The 27,571-nt window shown below is 39.2% G+C and overlaps 1 protein-coding gene across 1 annotated transcript in view; it reads left to right on the forward strand.

Annotated features, from left to right (window-relative positions):
• The first annotated feature begins 12,794 nt into the window (after positions 1-12,794).
• The window catches only part of MCM6 (minichromosome maintenance complex component 6), a 37,930-nt gene continuing 23,153 nt past the window's right edge, over positions 12,795-27,571 (forward strand). The window contains exons 1-8 of the mRNA XM_043894448.1: positions 12,795-12,985; positions 17,778-17,924; positions 19,278-19,388; positions 20,443-20,692; positions 22,428-22,593; positions 22,867-23,012; positions 23,799-23,949; positions 26,228-26,369. Of these exons, the coding sequence (XP_043750383.1) occupies positions 12,879-12,985; positions 17,778-17,924; positions 19,278-19,388; positions 20,443-20,692; positions 22,428-22,593; positions 22,867-23,012; positions 23,799-23,949; positions 26,228-26,369 (1,220 nt within the window). The 5' untranslated portion in view covers positions 12,795-12,878. The remainder of the gene's footprint in view (positions 12,986-17,777; positions 17,925-19,277; positions 19,389-20,442; positions 20,693-22,427; positions 22,594-22,866; positions 23,013-23,798; positions 23,950-26,227; positions 26,370-27,571) is intronic.

The following is a 27,571-nucleotide window of genomic DNA, read 5'->3' on the forward strand; positions in this document are numbered from 1 at the left end:
CCAATGCAGCAGGTGTGGGTTTAGTCCCTGATGGGGGAACTGAGGATCCTGTGTGCCATGTGGCACAGCCAAGAAAATATTTGTAAACATAAATAAATAAAATTTTTTAAAACAGATAAAAACTGCCATCATTGCCTCTTCTCTCACCAGTCCTTTTGCCGTACATCAGGACTAAACTTCTCATACATAAGTAACTAAAGAGCAAGGCAAATGACTAAAAAGGCACTTAATCATGTACTGCTAAAAATGAATTGGTCAGCAGCTAACATATAATTTTATTTTGCTCTTATTTTGCTAATAAAAATATATATTAAATATTTTAAGAGGATTGACTTTCTTTGGAGGAAAATATTTCATACTATGATTTGATAAATATATTATTGAATATTGTATACCACCTAAAATAAACCATGTAAAATACAATTTAATCTGCTGGTTTTATTCAAAATATATTGAAGTGTTAATAAGCCAGGAAAATATTACAATTAGCTTTAAAAGATTCAGTATCATGAACCTGTATTGCTACAGTCCAGCATAAGATATGTTTCAGGAAAGAAGAGCCCTTATCTTTTAGAGAGTCTTTCTGAAGTATCTACAAATGAAATAATATGAAATCCTTTTGAAGGATTTCCTTCAAAGTCATAAGGGAGTGGTGAGAATTGTACTTTACCTCTATGGTCTTCCTCCCAAACCCCCTAACTACAGTCTAAACATGAGAAAAATATCAGACAAATCCCAATTGTGGGATATTTTGCAAAATACCTGAGCAGTAATCTTGAAAACTATCAATGTCATCAAAACCAAGAAAATTCTGAGAAAGTGTCAGACCAGAGGAAACTAAAGAGATACAAGTAAATGTGATATGGTATTCTGGGTGGGATCCTGGAAGAGAAGAACATTAGGTGAAAACCAGTGAAATCCTGGAGAAGGAAATGGCAACCCACTGCAGTATTCTTGCCTGGAGAACCCCAGGGACAGGGGAGCTGGGTGGGCTGCCGTCTGTGGGGTCGCACAGAGTTGGACACGACTGATGCGACTTAGCAGCAGCAGCAGCAGTGAAATCCAAATGAGGTATGGAGTTTAGTTAACAATACAGTACTGAAATTGGTTCTTTAGTTGTGACAAATGTACTGTGATAATGTAAGATGTTAACAATAGGGGAAAATGGGCATAGAGTACATGAGAACTCTGTACTATCTTTTGCAAGACTATTTTAAAAGACAATTCCAGGGATTTTTCCAGTGGTCCAGTGGCTAAGAATCTGCCTACCAATGCAGGAGACATGGGTTCAGTCCCTGATCTGGAAAGATCCCACATGCTGGAAGGCAACTAAGCCAGTGAGCCAAAACTGTTGAACCCAAGCTCCACAACTAGCGAAAGCCCTCAAGCAGCAACAAAGACCCAATGCAGCCAAAAATAAAGAAAGAAAAGACAATTCTAAAATAAAATTTTTAAGGGACTTCCCTCGCAGTACAGTGGTGAAGACTCTGCTCCCAACATGGGGAACGCTGGTTCAATCCTTGACTAGGGAACTAAGATCCCACATGCTGTGCAGCCAAAAATAAAAAAATAAATAAAAATTTTAAGATAATCATTATGGAGAGGGAAAAGCAGATGGGGTGTATGGTTGGGACAAAATTGGCCACGTGTTAGTGGTTCCTGGGGCTATGTAATGGAAGTTCATTATACTTTTCTGTCTATATTTATTTATGATTGAAATTATTATAAGGTTAAAAAATACATATATTGTATTGGGGGGTCCTCAAAGCCATCCACAGGTTCTATGATTTACTAGGAGGACTCTTGTTATTCAGTGGTCCAATCATGACCAACTCTTTGCAACCCCATGGACTGCAGCATGCCAACCTTCCCTGTCCTTCACTATCTCCCAGAGTTTGCTCAAACTCATGTTCATTGAGTCGATGATGCCATCCAGCCATCTAGGACTCAGCGTATAATCATACAGCTATGAATTTCTTTTATTATAAGCTTTATTTGAGTTAAATATAGAAAACAATATACTTTTATTTGCAATTTAATGATGCAAGTTGTTATGGCAATCTAAAATAGTTTACAGTAATTCCTTTTATATTATATATCATATTATCCTTTTGAACATTATATGTATGTAAGGAATAAAGCTAATCATTTATGAATTTTAACAATAATCAGAAAATTTTCTTTCAAAAAAATTTCCTTAAGTATGATGCTAGGTATAAAGCTCATAATTGCCAAAATATTTATATTAAGTGCATGAGCCCATCATTAAATAAAGATAAATATCCTTACAGTGAAAGGACAGAAGATAAAATCAGCAAAGGGAAAAAGCACAGGGGGCAAGGTTCAGACAAAACCCAGCACAAGCTTCCTAGAGTCCTCTCCCTCTGAAGTCAGACAGAATGCACTTAATTCCTTCCCAGGATCACACGTGTCTACCAGGGAAGCTCAACTGGAGAAGCCCAGTGCTGTTACTGAAGACTGGTTACATAAGCACCCTCTGCCTAGCACATGTCAAGATTCCAGACTCTCAGAAAACATTCAGTATCAACCACATTGTAAAACATTTTAGGCACAGTGAGCCATCCATACCATTTAGGTAAAGTGTAATATCAACGTAGGGAAATATTTAGCAGTCAAGTTCCCAAATGCGAACCAAAGGGCCAACCCTGCCAGCAAGCCTTTATAAGGATAGTCTCAGGCCTACACACACACAGAGGCATACCACTCTCTGATACAGCACAAGGATGTTTCATAACTCACATCCTCCTCTTCTGTGGAAGGTACCTCCACAATACTCACTTGGAGACCCCATCTCCTATTCTGGTCGACAGGTGCATGTCTGAAGGCAAGAGGGAGAACCTGCAAGGTGTGGAGGGCTGAGAAGAACAAGTTCCAAGATTCTCTGTGGGCATAGCCATAAATAAGCCTGGAACTCTGCACTTTTGTTCTTTGCTTTTTTCCTTCTGTAGGTGGTACTTAGTTCTGAGAAGTCTACCTGGAGAAAGAGAAGGAAAAGAAAAATGGAAGAGAAAAGAAGGAGGCCTTCTGAGAGACTGAGACAGAATCCCATCAGCAAAATGCTCCTGGATATCTCCTGGATCCATTCTTATGCCAGTGCAGGAGGGTTGGGAATATCATAAAACAAGTGAGTTTAAGGTTCCTGCTGGTGAGGAATAAGTCAGTGAGGTTAAATAATTTGTCTAAGGACACACATGAGTGTGTGGCAGAAGTAAGACTCAGACCCAGGCAGTCTGACTTCTGGAGTTCACGCTCTCAGTTGCTGTATTGGTTATAACTGTTTGCTTTCTCCTAAAATAACTGTAAATGAGGCATTAAGTTCGTGTGATTTTAAAATATGCAGCATCGTAAAAATCTATGAAAATGAAAGTTAAGGAGTAATGGGGGAGTAATAGGGAATTTTAAAGGAAAATAAAAGAGAAAAAAGAAAAAATAAAAAAAGAAAAAAAATTTTTTTTTTCTTACTTAAAAAAAAAAAAGTAAAAATACATCTAGGAATTTCTCTGGAGCTGTTGCGGTCAGTGTGGGTTCGGCTCAGTTTCAGATAGCTCCTCGTTCCAGCTTACACTTCTCGATATCTACAGGCCCCTTCCGGTGTAGTCGGTGTTTTCTTCAGGGATTTTAATCTGTTGCACCGGTCCCTTCTGAAGCGGTTCCCTTTGTTTATTTGGCTTCGGTTTGCCGGTCTCTTCAGAGCCTCATTTCTGCCCTGACACAGGCAGGCGGAGGTGGACTCATTCAGGTAGCTAGTTCCGTCGCTCTGCGGGGAGGGGCTGGCGCTGCGGGGAGGGCCTGACGCTGCTTTCTCCGTCTGCGCTGCTCAGGCTCCCGGCCGCTCCATATGGAGCGCGCCCCACGCTGCGCGCAGTTCCAGCCCTCGGGTGTTCCACAAAAGCGCGGAGCAAAAAGCTGCACCTGCTCTCTGTGCCTTCCCCGTCAGAGCGGTCCAGGTAGCGAGGGGCTTGGTGGGCGCACTCTCCCCGGTGCGGCACGCCCACTCCCTTCCGCGGACCCAGTCTCAGTTTCCGCTGGCGCCAGTCGGGTGCGCGCGCCTTCCGCCCTCTGCGTCCCCAGCCCCAGTCCCCGCCCGCGCCGGTCGGGTGCCTGCGCCCTGTGTCTCGCCGCGACCTTCCCCTCCCCCCTGCCTCCTGCCTCCGGCGGGGCTGGGCCGGTTCGCAGCCTGTGAGCTCTTCTCTGGACTTTCTCGGTCCATTTGTTCTGCGAACAGCCGGCAGTGTGTTCGGGCCGGTTAATTTTCTCTCTCTCTTTTGCTCTCCCACAGTTCAAGTTGGCACCTCACAGAAGTTCCCTCCGATTGTCCTCAGGGCACTCAGGCCCGGACCCTACCCCAAGCAATGCCACCTAAGACTCCCTTCCCAGGACGGATCTCCGTCCTTAGCTCTTTTGTCTCACTTTTTATGTTTTATATTTTGTCCTACCTCCTTTGGAAGACAATGGGCTGCTTTTCTGGGCGCCTGATGACCTCAGCTAGCAACTTTCATTTTCATAGATTTTTACGATTTTTTTAATTAGGGAAAAAAAATTTTTTTTCTTTCTTTTTTTTTTCCTTTCCTTTTTCTCTTTTATTTTCTATTTTTCTTTTTCTCTTATTTCTTTTAAAGTCCTCTAGTACTCCTCTACTACTCCTTAATTTTCACTTTCAATACACTATAACCTTACAAAAAAAAAAAAAGAAGAGAAACCCTATTTTTAAACCAAAATTCAGTTCCCATTTTTATTCAGGAGTGTGTTGATTATTCTCTCCCAATCTTGACTGTCTGTTTTCTACCTCAGAACACCTCTATTTCCTCCTTTCCCCTTCTCCTCCCAATCCAATTCTGTGAATCTTTGTAGGTGTCTGGGCTACGGAGAACACTCTGGGAACAGACAACTGCATAGATCTGTCTCTCTCCTCTTGAGTCCCCCTTTTTCTCCTCCTGCTCATCTCTATCTCTCTCCTCCCTCTCCTCCTCTTCATGTAACTCTGTGAACCTCTCTGGGTGTCCCTAACGGGGGAGAATCTTTTTGCCATTAACCTAGAAGTTTTATTATCAGTGCTGTATAGTTGGAAAAGTCCTGAGACTACAGGAAGAATAAAACTGAAATCCAGAGGCAGGAGACTTAAGCCCAAAACCTGAGAACACCAGAAAACTCCTGACTACATGGAACTTTAAGTAATAAGTGACCGTCCAAAAGCCTCCATACCTACACTGAAACCAACCACCACCCAAGAGCCAATAAGTTTTAGAGCAAGACATACCACGCAAATTCTCCAGCAACGCAGGAACATAGCCCTGAACGTCAACATACAGGCTGCCCAAGGTCACACCTAACACATAGACCCATCTCAAAACTCATTATTGGGCACTCCATTGCTCTCCAAAGAGAAGAAATCAAGTTCCACGCACCAGAACACTGACGCAAGCTTCCCTAACCAGGAAACCTTGACAAGCCAATCGTCTAACCCCACCCACTGGGTAAATCCTCCACAATAAAAAGGAACCACAGACATCCAGAATACAGAAAGCCCACTCCAGACACAGCAATCTAAACAAGATGAAAAGGCAAAGAAATACCCAACAGGTAAAGGAACATGAAAAATGCCCACCAAGTCAAACAAAAGAGGAGGAGATAGGGAATCTACCTGAAAAAGAATTTAGAATAATGATAATAATAAAAATGATCCAAAATCTTGAAAACAAAATGGAGTTACAGATAAATAGCCTGGAGACAAAGATTGAAAAGATGCAAGAAATGTTTAATAAAGATCTAGAAGAAATAAAAAAGAGTCAATTAAAAATGAATAATGCAATGAATGAGATCAAAAACACTTTGGAGGGAACCAAGAGTAGAATAATGGAGGCAGACGATAGGATAAGTGAGGTAGAAGATAAAATGGTGGAAATAAATGAAGCAGAGAGGAAAAAAGAAAAAAGGATCAAAAGAAATGAGGACAACCTCAGGGACCTCTGGGACAATGTGAAACGCCCCAACATTTGAATCATAGGAGTCCCAGAAGAAGAAGACAAAAGAAAGGCCATGAGAAAATACTTGAGGAGATAATAGCTGAAAACTTCTCTAAAATTGGGAAGGAAATAGCCACCCAAGTGCAAGAAACCCAGAGAGTCCCAAACAGGATAAACCCAAGGTGAAACACCCCAAGACACATATTAATCAAATTAACAAAGATCAAACACAAAGAACAAATATTAAAAGCAGCAAGGGAGAAACAACAAATAACACACAAAGGGATTCCCATAAGGATAACAGCTGATCTATCAATAGAAACCCTCCAGGCCAGAAGGGAATGCAGGACGTACTGAAAGTAATGAAAGAGAATAACCTACAACCTAGATTACTGTATCCAGCAAGGATCTCATTCAGATATGAAGGAGAATTCAAAAGCTTTACAGATAAGCAAAAGCTGAGAGAATTCAGCACCACCAAACCAGCTCTTCAACAAATGCTAAAGGATCTTCTCTAGACAGGAAATGCAGATAGGTTGTATAAACATGAACCCAAAACAACAAAGTAAATGGCAACGGGACCACACCTATCAATAATTACCTTAAATGTAAATGGGTTGAATGCCCCAACCAAAAGACAAAGATTGGCTGAATGGATACAAAAACAAAACCCCTATATATGCTGTCTACAAGAGACCCACCTCAAAACAAGAGACACATACAGACTAAAAGTGAAGGGCTGGAAAAAAATATTTCACACAAACGGAGACCAAAAGAAAGCAGGAGTTGCAATACTCATATCAGATAAAATAGACTTTCAAATAAAGGATGTGAAAAGAGACAAAGAAGGACACTACATAATGATCAAAGGATCAATCCAAGAAGAAGATATAACAATTATAAATATATATGCACCCAACATAGGAGCACCGCAATATGTACGGCAAACACTAACGAGTATGAAAGAGGAAATTAATAGTAACACAATAATAGTGGGAGACTTTAATACCCCACTCACAACTATGGATAGATCAACTAAACAGAAAATTAACAAGGAAACACAAACCTTAAATGACACAATGGACCAGCTAGACCTAATTGATATCTATAGGACATTTCACCCCAAAACAATCAACTTCACCTTTTTCTCAAGTGCACACGGAACCTTCTCCAGAATAGATCACATCCTGGGCCATAAATCTGGTCTTGGAAAATTCAAAAAAATTGAAATCATTCCAGTCATCTTTTCTGACCACAGTGCAGTAAGATTAGATCTCAATTACAGGAAAAAAATTGTTAAAAATTCAAACATATGGAGGCTAAATAACACGCTTCTGAATAACCAACAAGTCAGAAGAAATCAAAAAAGAAATCAAAATATGTATAGAAATGAATGAAAATGAAAACACAACAACCCAAAACCTATGGGACACTGTAAAAGCAGTGCTAAGGGGAAGGTTCATAGCATTACAGGCTTACATCAAGAAACAAGAAAAAAGCCAAATAAATAACCTAACTCTACACCTAAAGCAATTAGAGAAGGAAGAAATGAAGAACCCCAGGGTTAGCAGAAGGAAAGAAATCTTAAAAATCAGGGCAGAAATAAATGCAAAAGAAACTAAAGAGACCATAGCAAAAATCAACAAAGCTAAAAGCTGGTTTTTTGAAAAAATAAACAAAATTGACAAACCATTACCAAGACTCATTAAGAAACAAAGAGAGAAGAACCAAATTAACAAAATTAGAAATGAAAATGGAGAGATCACAACAGACAACACTGAAATACAAAGGATCATAAGAGACTACTACCAGCAGCTCTATGCCAATAAAATGGACAACTTGGATGAAATGGACAAATTCTTAGAAAAGTATAACTTTCCAAAACTGAACCAGGAAGAAATAGAAGATCTTAACAGACCCATCACAAGCAAGGAAATCGAAACTGTAATCAAAAATCTTCCAGCAAACAAAAGCCCAGGACCTGATGGCTTCACAGCTGAATTCTACCAAAAATTTAGAGAAGAGCTAACACCTATCTTACTCAAACTCTTCCAGAAAATTGCAGATGAAGGTAAGCTTCCAAACTCATTCTATGAGGCCATCATCACACTAATTCCAAAACCAGACAAAGATGCCACAAAAAAAAGAAAACTACAGGCCCATATCACTGATGAACATAGATGCAAAAATCCTTAACAAAATTCTAGCAAACAGAATCCAACAACATATTAAAAAAATCATACACCATGACCAAGTGGGCTTTATCCCAGGAATGCAAGGTTTCTTTAATATCCGCAAATCAATCAATGTAATACACCACATGAACAAATTGAAAGATAAAAACCATATGATTATCTCAATAGGTGCAGAGAAAGCCTTTGACAAAATTCAACACTCATTTATGATTAAAACTCTCCAGAAAGCAGGAATAGAAGGAACATACCTCAACATAATAAAAGCCATATATGACAAACCCACAGCAAGCATCACCCTCAATGGTGAAAAATTGAAAGCATTTCCCCTGAAATCAGGAACAAGACAAGGGTGCCCAGTCTCACCACTACTATTCAACATAGTGTTGGAAGTCTTGGCCACAGCAATCAGAGCAGAAAAAGAAGTAGAAGGAATCCAGATAGGAAAAGAAGTGAAACTCTCGCTGTTTGCAGATGACATGATCCTCTACACAGAAAACCCTAAAGACTCTTCCAGAAAATTACTAGAGCTAATCAATGAATATAGTAAAGTTGCAGGATATAAAATTAACACACAGAAATCCCTTGCATTCCTATATACTAACAATGAAAAAACAGAAAGAGAAATTAAGGAAGCAATACCATTCACCGTTGCAACAAAAAGAATAAAATACTTAGGAGTACATCTACCTAAAGAAACAAAAGACCTATACATAGAAAACTATAAAACACTGATGAAAGAAATCAAAGAGGACACAAACAGATGGAGAAACATATCATGTTCACGGATTGGAAGAATCAATATTGTCAAAATGGCTATTCTACCCAAAGCAATCTATAGATTCAATGCAATCCCTATCAAGCTACCAATGGTATTTTTCACAGAACTAGAACAAATAATTTCACAATTTGTATGGAAATACAAAAAACCTCGACTAGCCAAAGTAATCTTGAGAAAGAAGAATGGAACTGGAGGAATCAACCTGCCTGACTTCAGACTCTACTACAAAGCCACAGTCATCAAGACAGTGTGGTACTGGCACAAAGACAGAAATATAGATCAATGGAACAGAATAGAAAGCCCAGAGATAAATCCACGAACCTATGGACACCTTATCTTTGACAAAGGAGGCAAGGATATACAATGGAAAAAAGACAACCTCTTTAACAAGTGGTGCTGGGAAAACTGGTCAACCACTTGTAAAAGAATGAAACTAGAACACTTTCTAACACCATACACAAAAATAAACTCAAAATGGATTAAAGATCTAAATGTAAGACCAGAAACTATAAAACTCCTAGAGGAGAACATAGGCAAAACACTCTCTGACATGAATCACAGCAGGATCCTCTATGACCCACCTCCCAGAATATTGGAAATAAAAGCAAAACTAAACAAATGGGACTTAATGAAACTTAAAAGCTTTTGCACAACAAAGGAAACTATAAGTAAGGTGAAAAGACAGCCCTCAGATTGGGAGAAAATAGCAGCAAATGAAGAAACAGAAAAAGGATTAATCTCAAAAATATACAAGCAACTCCTGCAGCTCAATTCCAGAAAAATAAATGACCCAATCAAAAAATGGGCCAAAGAACTAAACAGACATTTCTCCAAAGAAGACATACAGATGGCTAACAAACACATGAAAAGATGCTCAACATCACTCATTATTAGAGAAATGCAAATCAAAATCACAATGAGGTGCCATTACACACCAGTCAGGATGGCTGCTATCCAAAAGTCTACAAGCAATAAATGATGGAGAGGGTGTGGAGAAAAGGGAACCCTCTTACACTGTTGGTGGGAATGCAAACTAGTACAGCCACTATGGAAAACAGTGTGGAGATTTCTTTAAAAACTGGAAATAGAACTGCCATATGACCCAGCAATCCCACTTCTGGGCATACACACTGAGGAAACCAGATCTGAAAGAGACACGTGCACCCCAATGTTCATCGCAGCACTGTTTATAATAGCCAGGACATGGAAGCAACCTAGATGCCCATCAGCAGACGAATGGATAAGGAAGCTGTGGTAAATATACACCATGGAATATTACTCAGCCGTTAAAAAGAATTCATTTGAATCAGTCCTAATGAGATGGATGAAGCTGGAGCCCATTATACAGAGTGAAATAAGCCAGAAAGATAAAGATCATTACAGCATACTAACACATATATATGGAATTTAGAAAGATGGTAACGATAACCCTATATGCAAAACAGAAAAAGAGACACAGAAATACAGAACAGACTTTTGAACTCTGTGGGAGAAGGTGAGGGTGGGATGTTTCAAAAGAACAGCATGCATACTATCTATGGTGAAACAGATCACCAGCCCAGGCTGGATGCATGAGACAAGTGCTCGGGCCTGGTGCACTGGGAAGACCCAGAGGAATCGGGTGGAGAGGGAGGTGGGAGGGGGGATCGGGATGGGGAATACGTGTAAATCTATGGCTGATTCATATCAATGTATGACAAAACCCACTGAAATGTTGTGAAGTAATTAGCCTCCAACTAATAAAAATAAATTAATTAATTAAAAAATAAATAAAATATGCAGCATCCCCAGAAGCCACAAATGATTACTGACATTCCGGCTTTTCCTTGCTTTCAGTCAGAATCATGTAACAGAATGATTTCTGGGTAATTACTGGGCAGTTCATTCCTAACTTTTTTGGAAAAATCCATCTCTGAAGCCAGAGGTCAGCAACCCAAAGTCTCCATTTTTAATTGTGTTGCAGCTTATGTGAAATCAGTTATGGCTGAGTATAATCTTTTACATCTCATAGTTTTGATGCCTTTAAGTCTGAACCAGAGATTCTCAAAGGACCCTCTGGGGGTCTCTGAGATTCTTTAAAGAGGTTCATGAGGTCAAAACTATTTCAAAATAATAATGGGGTATTAATTTAATTAATTTAATTTTTATTAAAGAGATTTACAAAGTGCTGAACAGTATAAGTCTTACCACTACATTTGTCCTGTTTTGAAAATACAGTTTTAGAAAATATTTGTTAACATGTAATGGGTTTATTGTTATTTAAACATGAATAAATATTTAGAAATTCTTAATTTTAGTTTCTCAGTAAATAAGTAGATAAATGTCAATAGGTATACCCCATGTAACTATCAATAGATAAACCCCATGTAAACAAAAGCTCTTTGGGGGCTTCAAAGACTAAGGCTTCAAAGAGGGATCCTGAGATCAAAAACTTTGAGCACCACTAGTTGTACCATCGGAGAAGGCAATGGCACCCCACTCCAGTACTCTTGCCTGGAAAATTCCATGGATGGAGGAGCCTGGTAGGCTGTAGTCCATGGGATCGCACAGAGTCGGACACGACTGAAGTGACTTAGCAGTTAGCATAGTATATACAACTGGTGATGTTCTGTGGGCAGGCAGATCTGGAGCTGGTGAAGAGCTGAGGGATACAGATCTGCAAGGGTTCCCATCCCCTTCAAATGAGGTAATACACACCATCTGATATACTATGGTACACAAGCAATGAACTTTTTTGTTAAACCTTGTAAATGTCTTGTGAATAGGGCCTTCAACTTATGTGTGTGTGTTAAAAGAATGACTGGAGCTTCTATCATCCTGTTTGCCATTAAAAAAAAAAAACAAAAAAACTTTCCTTTTAATATACTTAGAAGCCTCAAAAAATAGAACTAAGCCAAGTTTCTCATAATTTTTGGAGGCCCAAGAAAGATAACTGGTTGGTAATACACTTTGAGAATTCATCAGCACCCAGATCTTGGTGAATTGAAACCAAGGGAGTGGAGGGTCTCGCCCAAGAGAGCTCCTTTAGGAGAAAAGAGGGTTCTAGAAACAGCACATTTAAGGGACTCCCTAAAGAGCCACCTTATAAAGGGGGCTAATCAGAAATGTCTAAGATATACGAGAAAACAAGTGAAATGAAGTCGGGGAAATATGGCCACCAAGGGGTGGAAAGGCAAGTCAGGAAGACCCAAATCAAGAGTGCGTTTGTCAGAGGAATTAAATCAACAGCGTCAAATAATCGCTGGTTTTCTCCAGTCAGCACCAACCAGAATAATTTTGCCAACTCCCCTTTCTCCTTTCCCCCTGGTACTGTTTATACATCACTTTTAACTCTTTTTACAGGATTTTAACCGGTGGTTTACAGTTTATGTCCTCCAATTGGATGGCTCCAGGAGTTGGTGACGGACAGGCAGGCCTGGCGTGCTGCGGTTCATGGGGTCTCCAAGAGTCGGATACGACTGAGCCACTGAACTGAACTAAATTGGATGGCTCAAGCAGGAGGTCTGAATCTTACTCATTTTCCTCTCTAAAGCCTTATGCCTCCTGCTCAATTAATATCACTCAAACGATTCGAAGAAAATTTGAAAAATCACCCCCAACCCCATCCCAGAACAAAGATCTCATTTTTCAACCTCCAGCAGCCAAGTTTCCCTGGACACGACCAACTGCGCAGGCGCAGAGGCAGACCACCCAGCTTTCTCGGAGCTTTGCATTTGGCGCGAAATCTCCGCTCCGTGGGCGGGGCTGAGAGAGAAACCGCGTTCATTGGACAGGTTTGGCGCGAATCCCGGGGCTCCTGAGCCACGATTGGCTCCGGCCTTCCAGCGAAGGGGCGGGACGGAGGCGGCGCGCGCAGAGCGGCAGCGGCGGAGGAGAAGCAACTCTAGTGTGGCGCCAGCTGCCCTTCAGCGTTAGGCAGATATGGATCTCGCTGCCGCGGCAGAGCCTGGCGCCGGCAGCCAGCATTTGGAAGTCCGCGATGAGGTGGCCGAGAAGTGCCAGAAACTGTTCCTGGACTTCTTGGAGGAGTAAGTCGGCGGTCGCCCCTTAATCGCGGAACTTCCCCTCCCGACTTCCGGAGTCTGGGGCCGCCTAGGGCCTCGCGTGCGTTTGGGTACTGAGGGGTCGCGCGCCTTGGAGAGCGGGCCCTGGGGAGGAGCCTGGGCCGGGCTGGGCTGATCTCCAGGGTTGGTGAAATTCATCTGGAGCCCTTCCTCGGGCTCCTGCCGTGTGCTGTGTCCTGGGCCGAACGCTTAGGCCCGTTGTTCAGCCCTCACAGCCCGAAAGGCTGGTGGTCGCGTAGCCCCGGGTTCCCTGTGCGGACGCCGAAGCTGGGTGGGAATGAGTAACTCGTCCAGTTAGGCCGCACGGCTGAGTCGTGGGGGGAGGCCGAACTGGCGGGGACCTCATGGGGTCCACCGAAGGCCAGGCAGCCCTGGAGCCTGTGGAGGTGAATGTGCGGGAATGAACCTGGTGCTTGACAGATGCTCGGGTTAGGGGCCGCCCTGCGTTGCTTATGGCACTGAACGCACTCCCTCCATCTCTCGCTTCCTTCCCTTCCAACCCCCCAAATCCCTCTTTTCTTTCTTTTTTTTTTTCCTGTTGTTTTTTTTTTTAGGCTCCAGGCATCTCAAACCGCTTCTCTCTGGCTTGCAGCCACTGCCACCGGTTACTTTTCTTAGATCGCGCAGAATATCGCTGCTTTCCCTGAGTATGGACTCTACTGCTTCCAGGAAGAAGTGGAAGCACTTTGGAATGAGTTAGGAAAAAAATTTTTATAAGAAAGAGCTCAGCTTTTTAATGTGATCATTTTTTGCATTTGAGGTACTCTTCGATGACATCCTTGGCCTGAGATTCTGCAATAGTCCTAAAAAAAATTATATACGATTTTACTAATATTTAGAAGCTCTACTAAGTTGTCAGCATTAGTTATATTGAAGCTTTAAAAAATTAGCACCATGTCTTATGAAAATACTTTCCGTCGTTAAAGTTTCTTGTGGCTGTCCTTAAGGACCTTAATGACTTCAGTATCTTTAAGCATAACATGACAGGAAATTCTTTGTTGTGGTGGTAAAAACCCGTTTTAACCTTTTTTAAACATAGAGTTCACTGATGTTAAGTACATTTGCCTTGTAATATAGTCATCACTAACATCCATCTCCAGAAGCTTTTCTTCTTTCCAAACAAACTGCACTCACTAAACAATAATTCACCATTCCCCCCACTTTCCAGCACCTGGCAACCACCATTCTGTTTTCTGTCTGTGAATTGGACTACTCCAGGTACCTCAGACTTCGCATTATACAATATGTGTCCTTTTGTGACCAGCCTACTTCACTTAGCATAATGTCTTTGAGATTTATCCATGTTGTAGCATGTGCCAGAATTTTCTTTTTAAGGGTGAATAGTACTCATTATTACCGTTTCATTTGTTTACTCATCCATCCGTGGACATATGGGATATTTCCATACTTTTACTGTTAATAGTTCTGCTGTCCTAATAAAATTCTGATATACTTAATACCATAGTTTATGTTTCCCTACTTTTCATAATATTTTCTGCCTGATAACTATTCATCCTTCAAAGCCTAGTTAAAGATTCATAGCTGTTTGTTAAACCCTATGAACCTTTCAGGCAGCACCAATCCTTTCTTCCCTTATGTTCCCAGGCTGCCACTTTGCATTACCTCTGGTTGTGTATCTACTGCCAGCTATTTCATCTGAATGTGAATCCCATGCTTAATCCCACCTAGCCACCATACCATTTTACGAAGGTCCTCAACTATGTTTGATATTAACAAATAATATAGTTACCTTCACTTCCTTGCAGTTTGCCTTGCAGCTAACTGCTAGGCACAATGATGAATAAGACAAATAATCCTTGTTGAGAAAAAAATGTTAACCTCCCTCTCAAAATACCAACTTTGATTTGCCATTCCTTTTGAAATAAAGTCCAAATACTTCATAGCTGCTCTTTCTAGTTTCATCTTCCACAGCCATCTGTCATCACCCACGGTCCTCCCATATCTTTTCTGACTGTCCCATACTTGGAAACATCTGTAGCCAGTCTATCTATCACTCATTTTTCCTTTCAGATTTTTTAAAAGTCTTTCCAGGCCAAATTCCAGTGCCACCTGTTATATGCATAAAGCGCTTCTAGGTGTTACTGTTAGGCAAAATTAGTTTATATGCACCTGTCACATTTCTTTCACCTTTTTTTTTTTTTCCTTTATTGTGGAAAGAACACGTAACATGAGAGCTACCCTCTTAACAAAATTTTAACTGTACAATGTATTGTTGTTCAGTAGATTCTGTTAGAACTTATCCATCTTGCTTCACTAAAACTTTTTTTTTAACTTTCATAATTTTTATTTATGCTTTGTTGTTAATATTGTGTTAGTTTCTGCTATACATCAACATGAATCAGCCATAAGTACACATATGTCCCCTCTCTCTTGAACCTCCCTCTCACCTCCCACCCCATCCCACCCCAGGTTGCCACGGAGCACCAGGTTTGAGCTCCCTGCATCATACAGTAAATTCCCATTGCTATCTATTTTACATATGGTAATATGTATGTTTCAGTGTTAACTCTTTCAGTTGGTCGCTCCCTCTCCTTCCCACACCGTGTCCACAAGTTGTTATCTTTGTGTCTCCATTGCTGCCCTGCCAATAGATTGATCAGTACCATCTTTCTAGATTCTATATATATGCCTTAATAAACAATGTTTGTTTTTCTCTTTCTGATTTCACTTTGTTTAATAGGCTGTAGGTTCATCCACCTCATTAGTATCGATCCAAATGCATTTCTTTTTATTGACTGAAACTATGCCTGTAATACCTCCACATTTTCCTTTTCCTCCAACCAACATTCCACTCTTTGATTCTATGAATTTGACCTTTCTTTTTGGGCTTTACCCCATGACTTATGTGATGTTAATTTCCTGACCAGGAATTGAACCCTGGGCCCACAGCAGTGAAAGCACAGAGTCCTAACCACTGAACTGCCAGGAAATTGCCAAATTTGACTCTTTTAGATACCTCATATAAGTAGAATCATGCAGTACTTGTCTTTGTGTGATTGGATATTCATTGGAAGGACTGATGCTGAAGCTAAAACTCCAGTACTTTGGCCAACTGATGCAAAGAACTGTCTTATTTGAAAAGACCCTGTTGCTGGGAAAGATTGAAGGCAGGAGAAGGGGATGACAGAGGATGAGATGGTTGGATGGCATCACCAACTCAATAGACATGAGTTTGAGTAAACTCTGGGAATTGGTGATGGACAGGAAAGCGTGGCCTGCAGTCCATAGGGTCGCAAAGAGTCAGACACGACTGAGCAACTGGACTGGACTGGACTGAATTGGTTTATTTCACGTAGCACCATGTCCTCAAGATTCATCCACACTGAGACATTGCAGAATATCCTGTTTGAAGACTGAGTAAACATATAGAGTAACATGGAAACTTAGATTACCATGTGTAAAATAGATAGCCAATGGGAGTTTGCCGTATGCCTCAGGGAACTCACACTGGGGCTCTGTAACAAGCTAGAGGGGCAGGGTGGAGAGGGAGATAAGAGGGAGGAAACATATGTATACCTATGGCTGATTGCAAGTAGATGTTTGGCAGAAACCAGCAAAATTCTGTAAAGCAATTATCCTTCAATTAAAAAATAAATTTTAGAAAAAGATTGAATAAACATTTTGTCTATTCATTTGTCTTAGACGTTTAGATGTCTCATCCCTCTCTTTAATAGAAATGTCTCGTATGAGAGTGTCAACCCTAGGAGAAGAGCAATGCTATTATTTCCAACTTATGGTACCTCTGGCATAGTGCTTTCCAGAGAGATGTTCATAATGTATTAAACAGAACATGCTGTATTTGAAGGAAGAATTTAGTTTTCCTCCAAACTATATGCATGGTTATGTTAAAAGAATAAAAAGTAAATATGTTAGTATGATACCTGTTAGGAAAAAACACCCCAGCTTTACTTTGTGTGTATGTACATTTTCATTTCCCTGAGGTCTTGAGCCCTGAAGCACCTCGTTTCCATGTATTTATTGATATTCTTGTTCTTAAATCAACAATCTGTCAGTTTTCCCTTTAGAAATTGAATCTTTGGATTATAACCTGAGTTTTTTTATTTAATATTTTCTAATCAACAAATGCTAACTGTTGTTTTATTGTTGTTATGTACAGTTAAGATTGGGAAATGGTAAATCAAGAAATTCAGATTTGGGACTTCCCTTGTGGTCCACTGGTTAAGAATCCACCTTGCAATGCAAGGGTTGTGGGTTTGATCCCTGGTCAGGGAACTAAGATCCCATGTACCATGGAACTACTAAGCCTGTGGGCCTCAACTACTGAGCCAGCCGGCACACCACAACTAGAAAGTATGTGCTGCAAAAAAAGATCCCACACAACGCAGTGAAGATCCCACATGCCACAACTAAGACCCGATGCAGCTAAATCAATAAATATTGGGGGGGGGGGGGGCGGGATTCAGATTTAAATCTGAAGACCTAGTTTTTCTATGTTCCCAAGTTTACAAAAGATTTCGTAGGCATTCTCTCATTTAATCACCACAGTTAACCTTAGAGGATGATGTTCTAACCTTTTTTATTATTATTATATTCAAAAAGAAGAGGGACAGGTTTAGAGAAGACAGGTAACTAGCCTTAAGGTGTACAACTACTAAAATGGGCCTCTCTGGCCCTAAAGCTGATGATCTTTAACCAGTACACCGAATTATCAGGCATTCAGATTCTTCTTTTTACTGCCTAATTTCAGTTTCATCTGATTTGTATATATCTGCAGGTTCCAGAACAGCGATGGAGAAATTAAATACTTGCAGTTAGCTGAGGAGTTAATTCGTCCTGAGAGAAACACGTTGGTTGTGAGTTTTGTGGACCTGGAGCAGTTTAACCAGCAACTTTCTACCACCATTCAAGAGGAGTTCTATAGGTATGGTATAATAATCTTTAAGTAGACATGGAACCTGGGAAGCCAGCTCTTGTTGGAATGGAAGTGTTAATTTGTGAGGATAAAGGGAGGGCAGGTGTCACAGAAGCCCTTTTTTACAGCCAGTGGTCATTTTAGTGCTGCTCTGAGCTAATTAGGTCTTTGTGGGGTTGACTAGTTTTCACATGCAGATATTGAAAATCTCTGCTTTCTATTGATAGTTTTTCCAAGTGTTAAGAGAATTGCTTATTTTGTGTCAGGCATTCAGTACTATTGCTGTGTCATTCATTAATCCATTCCCCATCCCATATTAAATAAAATCCCTTGAAACATTTTAAAAGCTAAAGAATTATTTGGGGGGCAGAAGTTAGACATTAGGCTTTTAATCTGCTTTTGATTGCTATATAAAGCAAGAAACATCTTTCTACACAAAATTCTGTCTTCATTTGGATTAAATAAATGTGACAATCTGTATAAATAAAATCAGGTTAAAATAAACACTGTGGACAGTTATGAAGGAGAAATGAAGACCCAGGAATAAGGAGTCACAGTCCTGTTTTTTCACCTGGTGGACTGGGAGATGGATTTGTCTCAGTGTTTCTAGTTATATCTGACTATCAAGAATGGCTAGAAGGATAAGCAGTAGAGTTTATTGTGAATGTATGCAGTAGGAGAAGTTGTCCTGACAAGTGAGAGGGAGGTAGAAAATTGGGCTGATGGTAGAAACACCTATGTCCATACCTCATGCACAGACTTTGCTGCACAGTTCTGTCTCCTGAGAGTAGCTGATCCTTCAGAGGACTTCCAGATCCTACTGCGTAAGCCAAGCTACTGCAGCTGTTTAAAACTTAACTCAAGGGGACCTGCACACACCCACCTAACCAGTCAGGTGAAACGTTTCTGCCAACTTGCTCTCACATCAGTACACAGATTCCTTCCCTACCCTTATCCATTTCCTGTCAATCAAGAATTAAACCTGGAAGAACATACTAGGCCTTGACACCAAATGGGAGGCTGCTTTGCTATTAAGAGGTAGTACACTGCCCAGGTTCAAGAAGAGTAATCTTGGACAGAGGAGTGGTCTGTGGTGTGCATGCTAAATGATCATTTAAAAATAATAGATATCAAGGAATAGCACTTTATATTTGGTGTTTGTGTTATCTTAGATGTATTTGTGGTGTAATAGAGGATTAAAGAGGTTCCTGGACCAGATAATAGAAGGGTCCTGAGTAATTACATTCTAAAGCTTGGATGTAATCAGATGAAATTCCTTGGTTTCAGCTATTGGGAAGCATGAAAGGGAAAAGAGGGCTTGGTAAGCCTTGTAAGTTGATTTTCTTCTTGTTTGCTTTTCAGAGTTTACCCTTACCTATGTCGAGCCTTGAAAACCTTTGTCAAAGACCGTAAAGAGATCCCTCTTGCCAAGGATTTTTATGTTGCATTTCAAGACCTACCTACCAGACACAAGTAAGAAACTCTTTGAAAGGAAAAAGAATTCACTGAATAGTATAGCTGTCACTTGTCAGAAAGCTCAGAAGGTTGTAATCTTACATCTGTAAGGAGTTATACCCACTTATCCAGAACATTTAGTTTTGGGAAAATCTATATTTCCAGGGAAATGGAAAGGGAAGTAAGTTAGGTAAAGTCATTTCTAGGGATTATAATACTTTAGGACACCTTTTAAGGGATGTTTAGGTGAAAGCTTAATTTAGAGAGAAAATATGAAAATTGAGAGCAGTCACAAAAAGTAATGAATTGTCAAGAGCTTAAATAGCATAACTTTTAAACTGTTCTCCTCTTTAGCAATTATTTAAAGAATAAATTTATTGGAGGAAATTAAAGTGATATTTTGAAAACTTTACTAAAATTACCTATAAAGTTATCAAGTTATTTACTATAAAATGATTTTCTGAAATAAAGTGTTTTCTAAACCTTCAAGTTCAAACAAGTTTTCCCCCATGACAACTGTACAATAAAAATGCTTATTTAGAAATGTAGGTCAGCAGAAAATATATTTGTGTGTGTGCTCTGTCACACAGTTGTGTCCAACTCTCTGTGATGCCATAAACTGTGGCCCACCAGGCTCCTCTGTCCGTGAGCTTTTTTCCAGCAAAAATAACTGGAGTGGGTTGCCATTTCCTCCTCCAAAGGATCTCCCCAGTCCAGGGGTCAAACACACATCTCCTGCATTGCATACAGAGTCTTTACCACTGCGCCATCTGGGAAGCCCCTGTTTTATAATTGTAATTGCATTTCTTTCATGTCCTTTACTTAGGTTTTTTGGTGGCTTTTTTGTTTTTTTGTTTTTTTATTATTATTCATTTATGTATTTTGTTGTGGATGCATGTACATTATACTTCAGGAATGGGCATGTTGACTAAATCACTTTTAGGAGAGTCTAAAGAATACCTTGTCTCTTATTGTTTTAAGCGTGAATTGTCTTTGAATATCCTCTCATTAAAAGTGAATATTTTTAGTTTGGAAATGAACATTTACTAATGCAGTATCTTTCTTTAAACAGAATTCGAGAGCTCACCTCATCCAGAATTGGTTTGCTTACTCGCATCAGTGGGCAGGTTGTACGGACTCACCCAGTTCACCCAGAGCTTGTGAGCGGAACTTTCCTGTGCTTGGACTGTCAGACAGTGATCAAGGATGTGGAACAGCAGTTCAAATACACACAGCCAAACATCTGTCGAAATCCAGTTTGTGCCAACAGACGGAGATTCCTGCTGGATACAAATAAATCAAGATTTGTTGATTTTCAAAAGGTATTAATTCTGTTTAGATCAGATTCAGCCTATGCTAATAATTCACTTCTAGGCACTTGTAATTATTATTATAAGTTTAACTTAGGCAATGTTGTAATTGCCTAAAGATCCGTAACTTACATAAAAACTAACTACAAGTTTAAGCTAAAAATTTGTCATGCAAATTTCAATTATCAGTATATAAATGTGTTCTAACTTTTAGTATCTTGGATTGGAAGCTCCTTCAGACAAATAAAACATATTTGTCAAAGAATAAACAGTAACTTGTTACTAGTTATCACTATAAGTTAGAGTTATGGAAACTTTTTTTTTTTTTTTAATTCATCTGTATTTGTTACAACTTTTTAAAGCAGAATGTGACTTCGGCACTACATTTCCATTCACAAAACTTGCTCCAAGTTACTTTTCCAGCGGCTTTACAACATGCCTGAGCAGGCTTATAAGTTTGCTACTCTAAACAATATTTTTCTTTGGAAAACAAGCCCTATGTATGGACAGCGAATCCAATCAAGTTTGAAGAAGTAGAGACTTGGTATAAGATTTGGAGATGGTGGTTAAGCAGGAGGAAGGCATAAGTAAAAGGACAGGTGAAAATGGACATGCTTGTCAATAGCTATGGGGATTATCATGATTAAAGTAGAAGAACCAAATTGGAGATCATCTGAGAGATGATTTGATATGAGGCATGGAAGTACTTGGATCCTCAAATTGAGAAGTTTGGACCTGTTTTGAAAAGCAAGAGGAATACGTTTTCAGATGTGTATTTTTCTTTGTTTCAGGAAGATTAATGGGACAACAGTGGTAGTATTTAACTAGAGACTAACAGGCAGTTATGGTTACCTGGGCAAGAGATAGATGGTAGCAGTTAAGAATGAAGGGGCTAAGTCTCTTCAGGACTGAGTAGCTCCAGAATATGCAAGGAGGAAAGAAAAGTTGCAGTAGCTCAAGCACTAGGAGAATGAGTACCAGACTAAAATAAATAATATTAAATTCAACTTTTAGTCTTTACTTAGTTTTCTTGTATTATTTTGATACTTGGTTAGTAAGAAGCCTGTACTCTACCCACAACTTTGGGTAAGAGATGCTTTGTATCTGATAAAGAACTTGATATAAAAACCAAATACCAAATATGAATTTAGGTTGTGGGAGGGAACAGCTGTAATAAAGGACATTCTTGACAACTGGGGAAATACGAAAGTGGACTGGATAATAGAAGACATGGAATTAAATACTTAACTCCTTGATGTGATTGATGGCATTGTGGTTACATAGGAGATTGTCTTTATTCTTAGGAGATGAGTGCTTTAATGTTTAGGGGTAAGATATCTTGATTTTTGCAACTTCTTTCAAATAATATAGTAAACATGTGTATCTTAAGTAATGTTAACAGTTGCACTGAGGTGGAGGGTATAATAGATGTGAAATTTTTCATAAAATTTCCCTGACAATTTAGAGGAGGATGGGACCCAAAGCACAAAGAAATTTCAACAAAGAGAACAAAATATGTATTGTTTAATGAGAGTAAAAGTGAAGTTGCAGTTTTTAAATAGATGTAATATCTTACCAAATTGAAGAGTTTTATGGTAGAGAATTTTTAAGATGAATGTTGGCACATGTCAAAAGTCTGCCAACTGGTAAGATAATTTAGGATATATCAATATTTGTGCATTTAATTAAGATCACATGGCACTTGAAAGAGATCTCATCCTTGGCCATTTATTTGTCTCTGTTATAGGTTCGTATTCAAGAGACTCAAGCTGAGCTTCCTCGAGGGAGTATCCCCCGTAGTTTAGAAGTGATCTTGAGGGCTGAAGCTGTGGAGTCAGCTCAAGCTGGTGACAAATGTGACTTTACAGGGACGCTGATTGTTGTGCCTGACGTGTCTAAACTTAGCACACCAGGTCAGTAATCTGTGGCTCCAGTTTAACAAATTCTCAGTTATTGCAGAACATCTAGCTTCTTGCCTCTTCCTTATTTTTGGCTACCAATCAGAGTGAGCAAGGAACTATAATGATAACAAAGACTAACTGGTTTTGCTACAGAACCTACTGTTCTGAAATTTTCAAAGCTGAAATGAAATTTTTATATTTTTAGGTTTCATTTATCTGAGCAATTTTGATTATCAGTACCTTCAGTATTTGAGCTATGAAACAACCTATCATTTAATGTTTCAGGAGCACGTGCAGAAACTGATTCCCGTGTCAGTGGTGTTGATGGATATGAGACAGAAGGTGTTCGAGGTCTCCGGGCCCTTGGTGTTAGAGACCTTTCATACAGGCTGGTCTTTCTTGCCTGCTGTGTTGCACCAACCAACCCAAGGGTGAGTGTCTTAGTAGAATGGCAAAGCTTAAGAAAGACATTACCTGAGGCTGCCGCAAATTCAGTGTTAAAGACAAGTGTTTGGGTTGAGATTTGCTCTTTAGTTCTAAAACCAGATTTTTTCATGCCTTGTCTTCCTGACCTTAAGGAAAACTCTTACTTATTTTTGTGTGTTGAAGTTCAGTGCTTTAAGCACATTAGTGCTATATTACTAATGGTGGTTTTTCTGGAGGTGGGGGTGGTCTTGTTTGTTTTTTTAATTGTTACAGTTCCTCTGTCATACTCCTTGAGAAAGTACAAATAGAAAAATTTTGTAATCTGGGAAATAGCTTATAAATTACTCTTCCTGAGAGTGATTGACCCGTGGTATTATAGTTGTTGAGAACTTTATTTTGTTTGCAGGATGGGAAAGCAGTGAGAAAAATTTTGGAAAATAGTCCAGTGTTGGGGAGTGAGGAGTGAACATAATATTCTGTGCATTCTCGTCTTCATAACAATGATTACCATTTTATTATGGCTCATCTCTTGAGCATCTGGATTCATTTAGATAGCAATGCAAAACAATGGTAGCTTTTTTTGTTATTTATAAATCACTGGACAAATGACAAGCTCTTTGGAATCCTGGTTAACTTAGGCCATACTGCTTAGATTTTTTTTTTTTTAAACCTTTACAGTCAACAGATTTTGACCTCCCAGGATGTATTTTGTTTGTGGTGATGTTTCTTCTCTTTTGCTTTATTTTGACTATTTTTATACTACTATTTTTTTCCTGTCTTCTCCCCCTCAGTTTGGAGGAAAAGAGCTCCGAGATGAGGAACAGACAGCTGAGAGCATTAAGAACCAAATGACTGTGAAGGAGTGGGAGAAAGTGTTTGAAATGAGTCAAGATAAAAATCTGTACCACAATCTTTGTACAAGCCTGTTCCCTACTATACATGGTAAGAAGTCTATCTGTGAAATAAGCTTGAAGTCAAAGTACTGTTTGTAAAACAGCAACATGTAACTTCTTAAAATACATAAATCAGATGTTAAAAGGTTTTTAGTGGGTTTAGAAGGGATTTTAAAACGTCATTTATAAAAGGACAGATATTACATGATTCCAGTTAAAATGAGATACTTAAATAGGTAAATTCATAGAGAAAGTAGAAAAAGATTACCTGCTGAGGAGAGAAATAGGGAATTGTTTAATGGATAGAATTTGTGTTTGGGGTTATGAAAAGTCCTAGAAGTCAATGGGTGATGGTTGTAAAAGATAGTGAATGTACTTAATTCCACTGAACCCCTTAAAAGTGGTTGCAGTGGTTAATTTTATGTTGTGTGTATTTTGCCAGTTTTCTTTTGAAAAAAGAAAAAGTCATTTAGTCTTCTTTTTCGGACTTTAGGACAAAACTGCACGTAAGTGTATTCTGATATGCCAGATTAATATCCTGATCTCTTTTTTTCTTGTTAGTTTTCACAATGGGAAGAGATTTCTTTTTTTTTTTTTTTTTTTTGGTTATATGTACTGTGCCTAAGCCTGGCGTGCTGCAGTTCATGGGGTCACAAAGAGTTAGACACAGCTTAGTGACTGAACAACAACTATGCCTATACCTTGTGGTTTCTACTTTCACACTTCCTTAGCTCTTGGTTACTAGCTGCTCACTGTCATTAAATCCCCTTGCACACTGAAGGATGTGACTAACTTTTCAGGTCTCATGCTTTATTTTTTTTATTCCCATCCCTCCATATTCAGTTGAAGTAATGGCAAGAGTTAGTAAGATTATGGTATGTAGTTTTAATCATTGAAAATTAACCTTTTTTTCTGCTTAAATATTTGGTCAGTGAAATTGAACTGAAATCCTTAATGTTAATAATCCTTTGTGGGTTTTAGAGTATCCTCCCTTACAATGAGTAGGTATCAAATTTTTTTACTGTTCCATTCTCCCACCATAAGTTAATCTATTGCTACGTAACAAATTATCCCAGACTTAATGGCTTAAAACAGCAAACATTATCTTATATAGTCTGTCGGTCAGGAATTTGAGAGAGACTTAGCTGTGTGGTCTTGGTCAGTCTTTGTAGCTTTTGTAGCCAAGATGTCACCTAGGGCTGTAGTCATCTGAAGACTTGACTTGAGCTGGAGGATCCACTTACGAGGATCCGCTCACTGCTTATCTGTCAGTGCTTGTTAGCTGGAAGCCTCAGTTCCTTACCGCGTGAATCTCTTCACTGGACTATTCCAGTGTCCTCATAGCACAGCAGCTGGCTTCCTTCAGAGCATGGAGTCCAAGAGAGCAGAGCAAGGAGGAAGCAAAATGCATCTCAGGACCTAGTGCTGGAAGTTAGACACCTTCACTTCCACCATGTGCTATTTGTGGGAACCAAGTTACTAAGCCCAGCCACACTTACGGAGAGGAGAATTTTAAGCTCCATCTAGAAATGAGGATTATTTGTGGGCTAGTTTAAACTACCACACCTCCAACGCATTTGTTTCATACAGGTTATAAGTCAGAAATTTTGTTTTTGGAATGGATTTTAAATTTTCTGCTTCTAAAGAGTGCTTTGTGTACATGTGCCAGCATTTCGTTGATGGCATTCACAGAAAGTCGTAATAATTAAGACAGAAGAATGTTTCTTCCAATATCACATTTCTAAAATATGGTGTTGTGTGTTTTTTTTTTTAATTGTTCATTTCCGTCATGCATTTAAAAACAGTTCTTAGAAGCAGCTGTAGGTCACATTCAGCATCTTGCCTAATCCATATCAGTTCAGTTAGCTTGTATTTATATTCAGCATGGGTCACTATTCCTTATACAAAAGAGGTAAGTCATGGACCATTTCCTGAAACTCTTGATAGAGCTGTATAACCTGCAGTTGGAAAGAACTAACAAATATGGTAGGCTGTAGTGGACATAGTTTATTTGTGGGGAGAGGTATTTGAGGACTGTGACATAGAGAAAGACGTTGTGTAGGAAGCAGGACTTATAGACAAGGAAAGACTCTTAGATTGGTGAGCATCAGCATCTGTTTCAGGTGAAGGTATTAGTACAGTGATTAGGTGACTTTGCATTCATAGGACGAGAACCAAGATCAAGGTGAGAAACCGGATAGATATTTTTACTCTGGTCTTAGCTTTGCTTCAGCTGCCTTTGCTCTTTGGTTGGTAAACATGCCTTTGTAGTGTCCTGTGAAATTGTTTAAACTCATGTTGAAAAATACCTTGGGTTTTTATTTCAGGTAATGATGAAGTAAAACGGGGTGTCTTGCTGATGCTTTTTGGTGGTGTCCCAAAGACAACAGGGGAAGGGACCTCTCTTCGAGGGGATATAAATGTTTGCATTGTTGGTGACCCAAGTACAGCTAAGAGCCAGTTTCTCAAGTAAGTGTTTGGCTGAGATAGTACAACAAAGAAAATAATACGCATAGTTGCAGGCTTTCAAAAACTCTCTTAGGTTAAAGTACACCTTAATTCGTTAAGGAGAATGTAACAACATTTTACAGATTTTGGAATAAGTAATTACATTCCCACACAGAATTCTTTTAATCTTTGTATTAAACTCTTTGAATGTATGAATATATATATATATCTCCATGGTTATAAGTCACAGCATGCATATTTTTAATTTTAATTAATATCTTAAATACTTTTCGATGTTTCTCTATTTTCACAATGGTTTTTTGTTGGCATATTATAGCTTAAAATATAATTCCCCTACCCTGATATTAGACAATTTAACAGAGTAACTTATTTTAACGATGAAATACAGTGAACATCATAATGTGTATAAGTTTTTATTTTATCATTTTCCTTTGGGTAAATTCCTAGGCATAGGATTGCTGAGGTTAAGAATACAAATGTCTTCACGGTTCTTATACAGGACACAATTTCCAGAAACAGTGTGATAAAGATGAGGCATTTTATGCTGAACTTACCAATATGAAGTTAGCAATTTCTGCTAATTTTTATTAATTTTTTTTCTGTTAATTTTTAAAAGCTATAAATACTTGCTTACTGTCAAGCTTTTAAGAAACTTAGAGGTCAAGATAATGGCAACCAGTTTTTGAGCACCTCTTGTGTTCTGGGTGCTGTGTGTGTCTGTGTATGTGTGCATGTGTATTATGTCATATCCTGCCAGCATTCAGACAGGCATATAATATTCTCTTTTTTTCCAGGGAGGCAAACAAAACTCTGAGTCTCAGTAAATTGTCTAACTCCTTAGAGCTGACAGGTGGCTCTAAGCCATGAATATTAGAATTCAGCCTTTGATTGCAAAGCATGTGCTCTTCATACTGTATCAAGCTGCCTTTCCTTTATTTGGGAAATTTTTAACTTGGCAGTGTTCTAGAACATAAAATTTTTAGCTGGAGCTTTAAAATTAAATATTATTTCCTTCAAGTATATCATGGACTGAGTTCTAGATTTGAAGATAATAGTCCTGTGTTAAATGAATTCTCTTTATTTTTCTTCATTTCTGTTGCTCCTGCCTCCCATCTCTCCATCACCGCCACAAAAGATGTACTAGTGTTGCCTCTGAGCAGTATTGTATTGTACCTGATTATATTTGCTTTTTAACAATATTA

The sequence above is a fragment of the Cervus elaphus genome, chromosome 33 (genome assembly GCF_910594005.1).
Source record: "Cervus elaphus chromosome 33, mCerEla1.1, whole genome shotgun sequence".
In the NCBI taxonomy this organism is placed as follows: domain Eukaryota; kingdom Metazoa; phylum Chordata; class Mammalia; order Artiodactyla; family Cervidae; genus Cervus; species Cervus elaphus.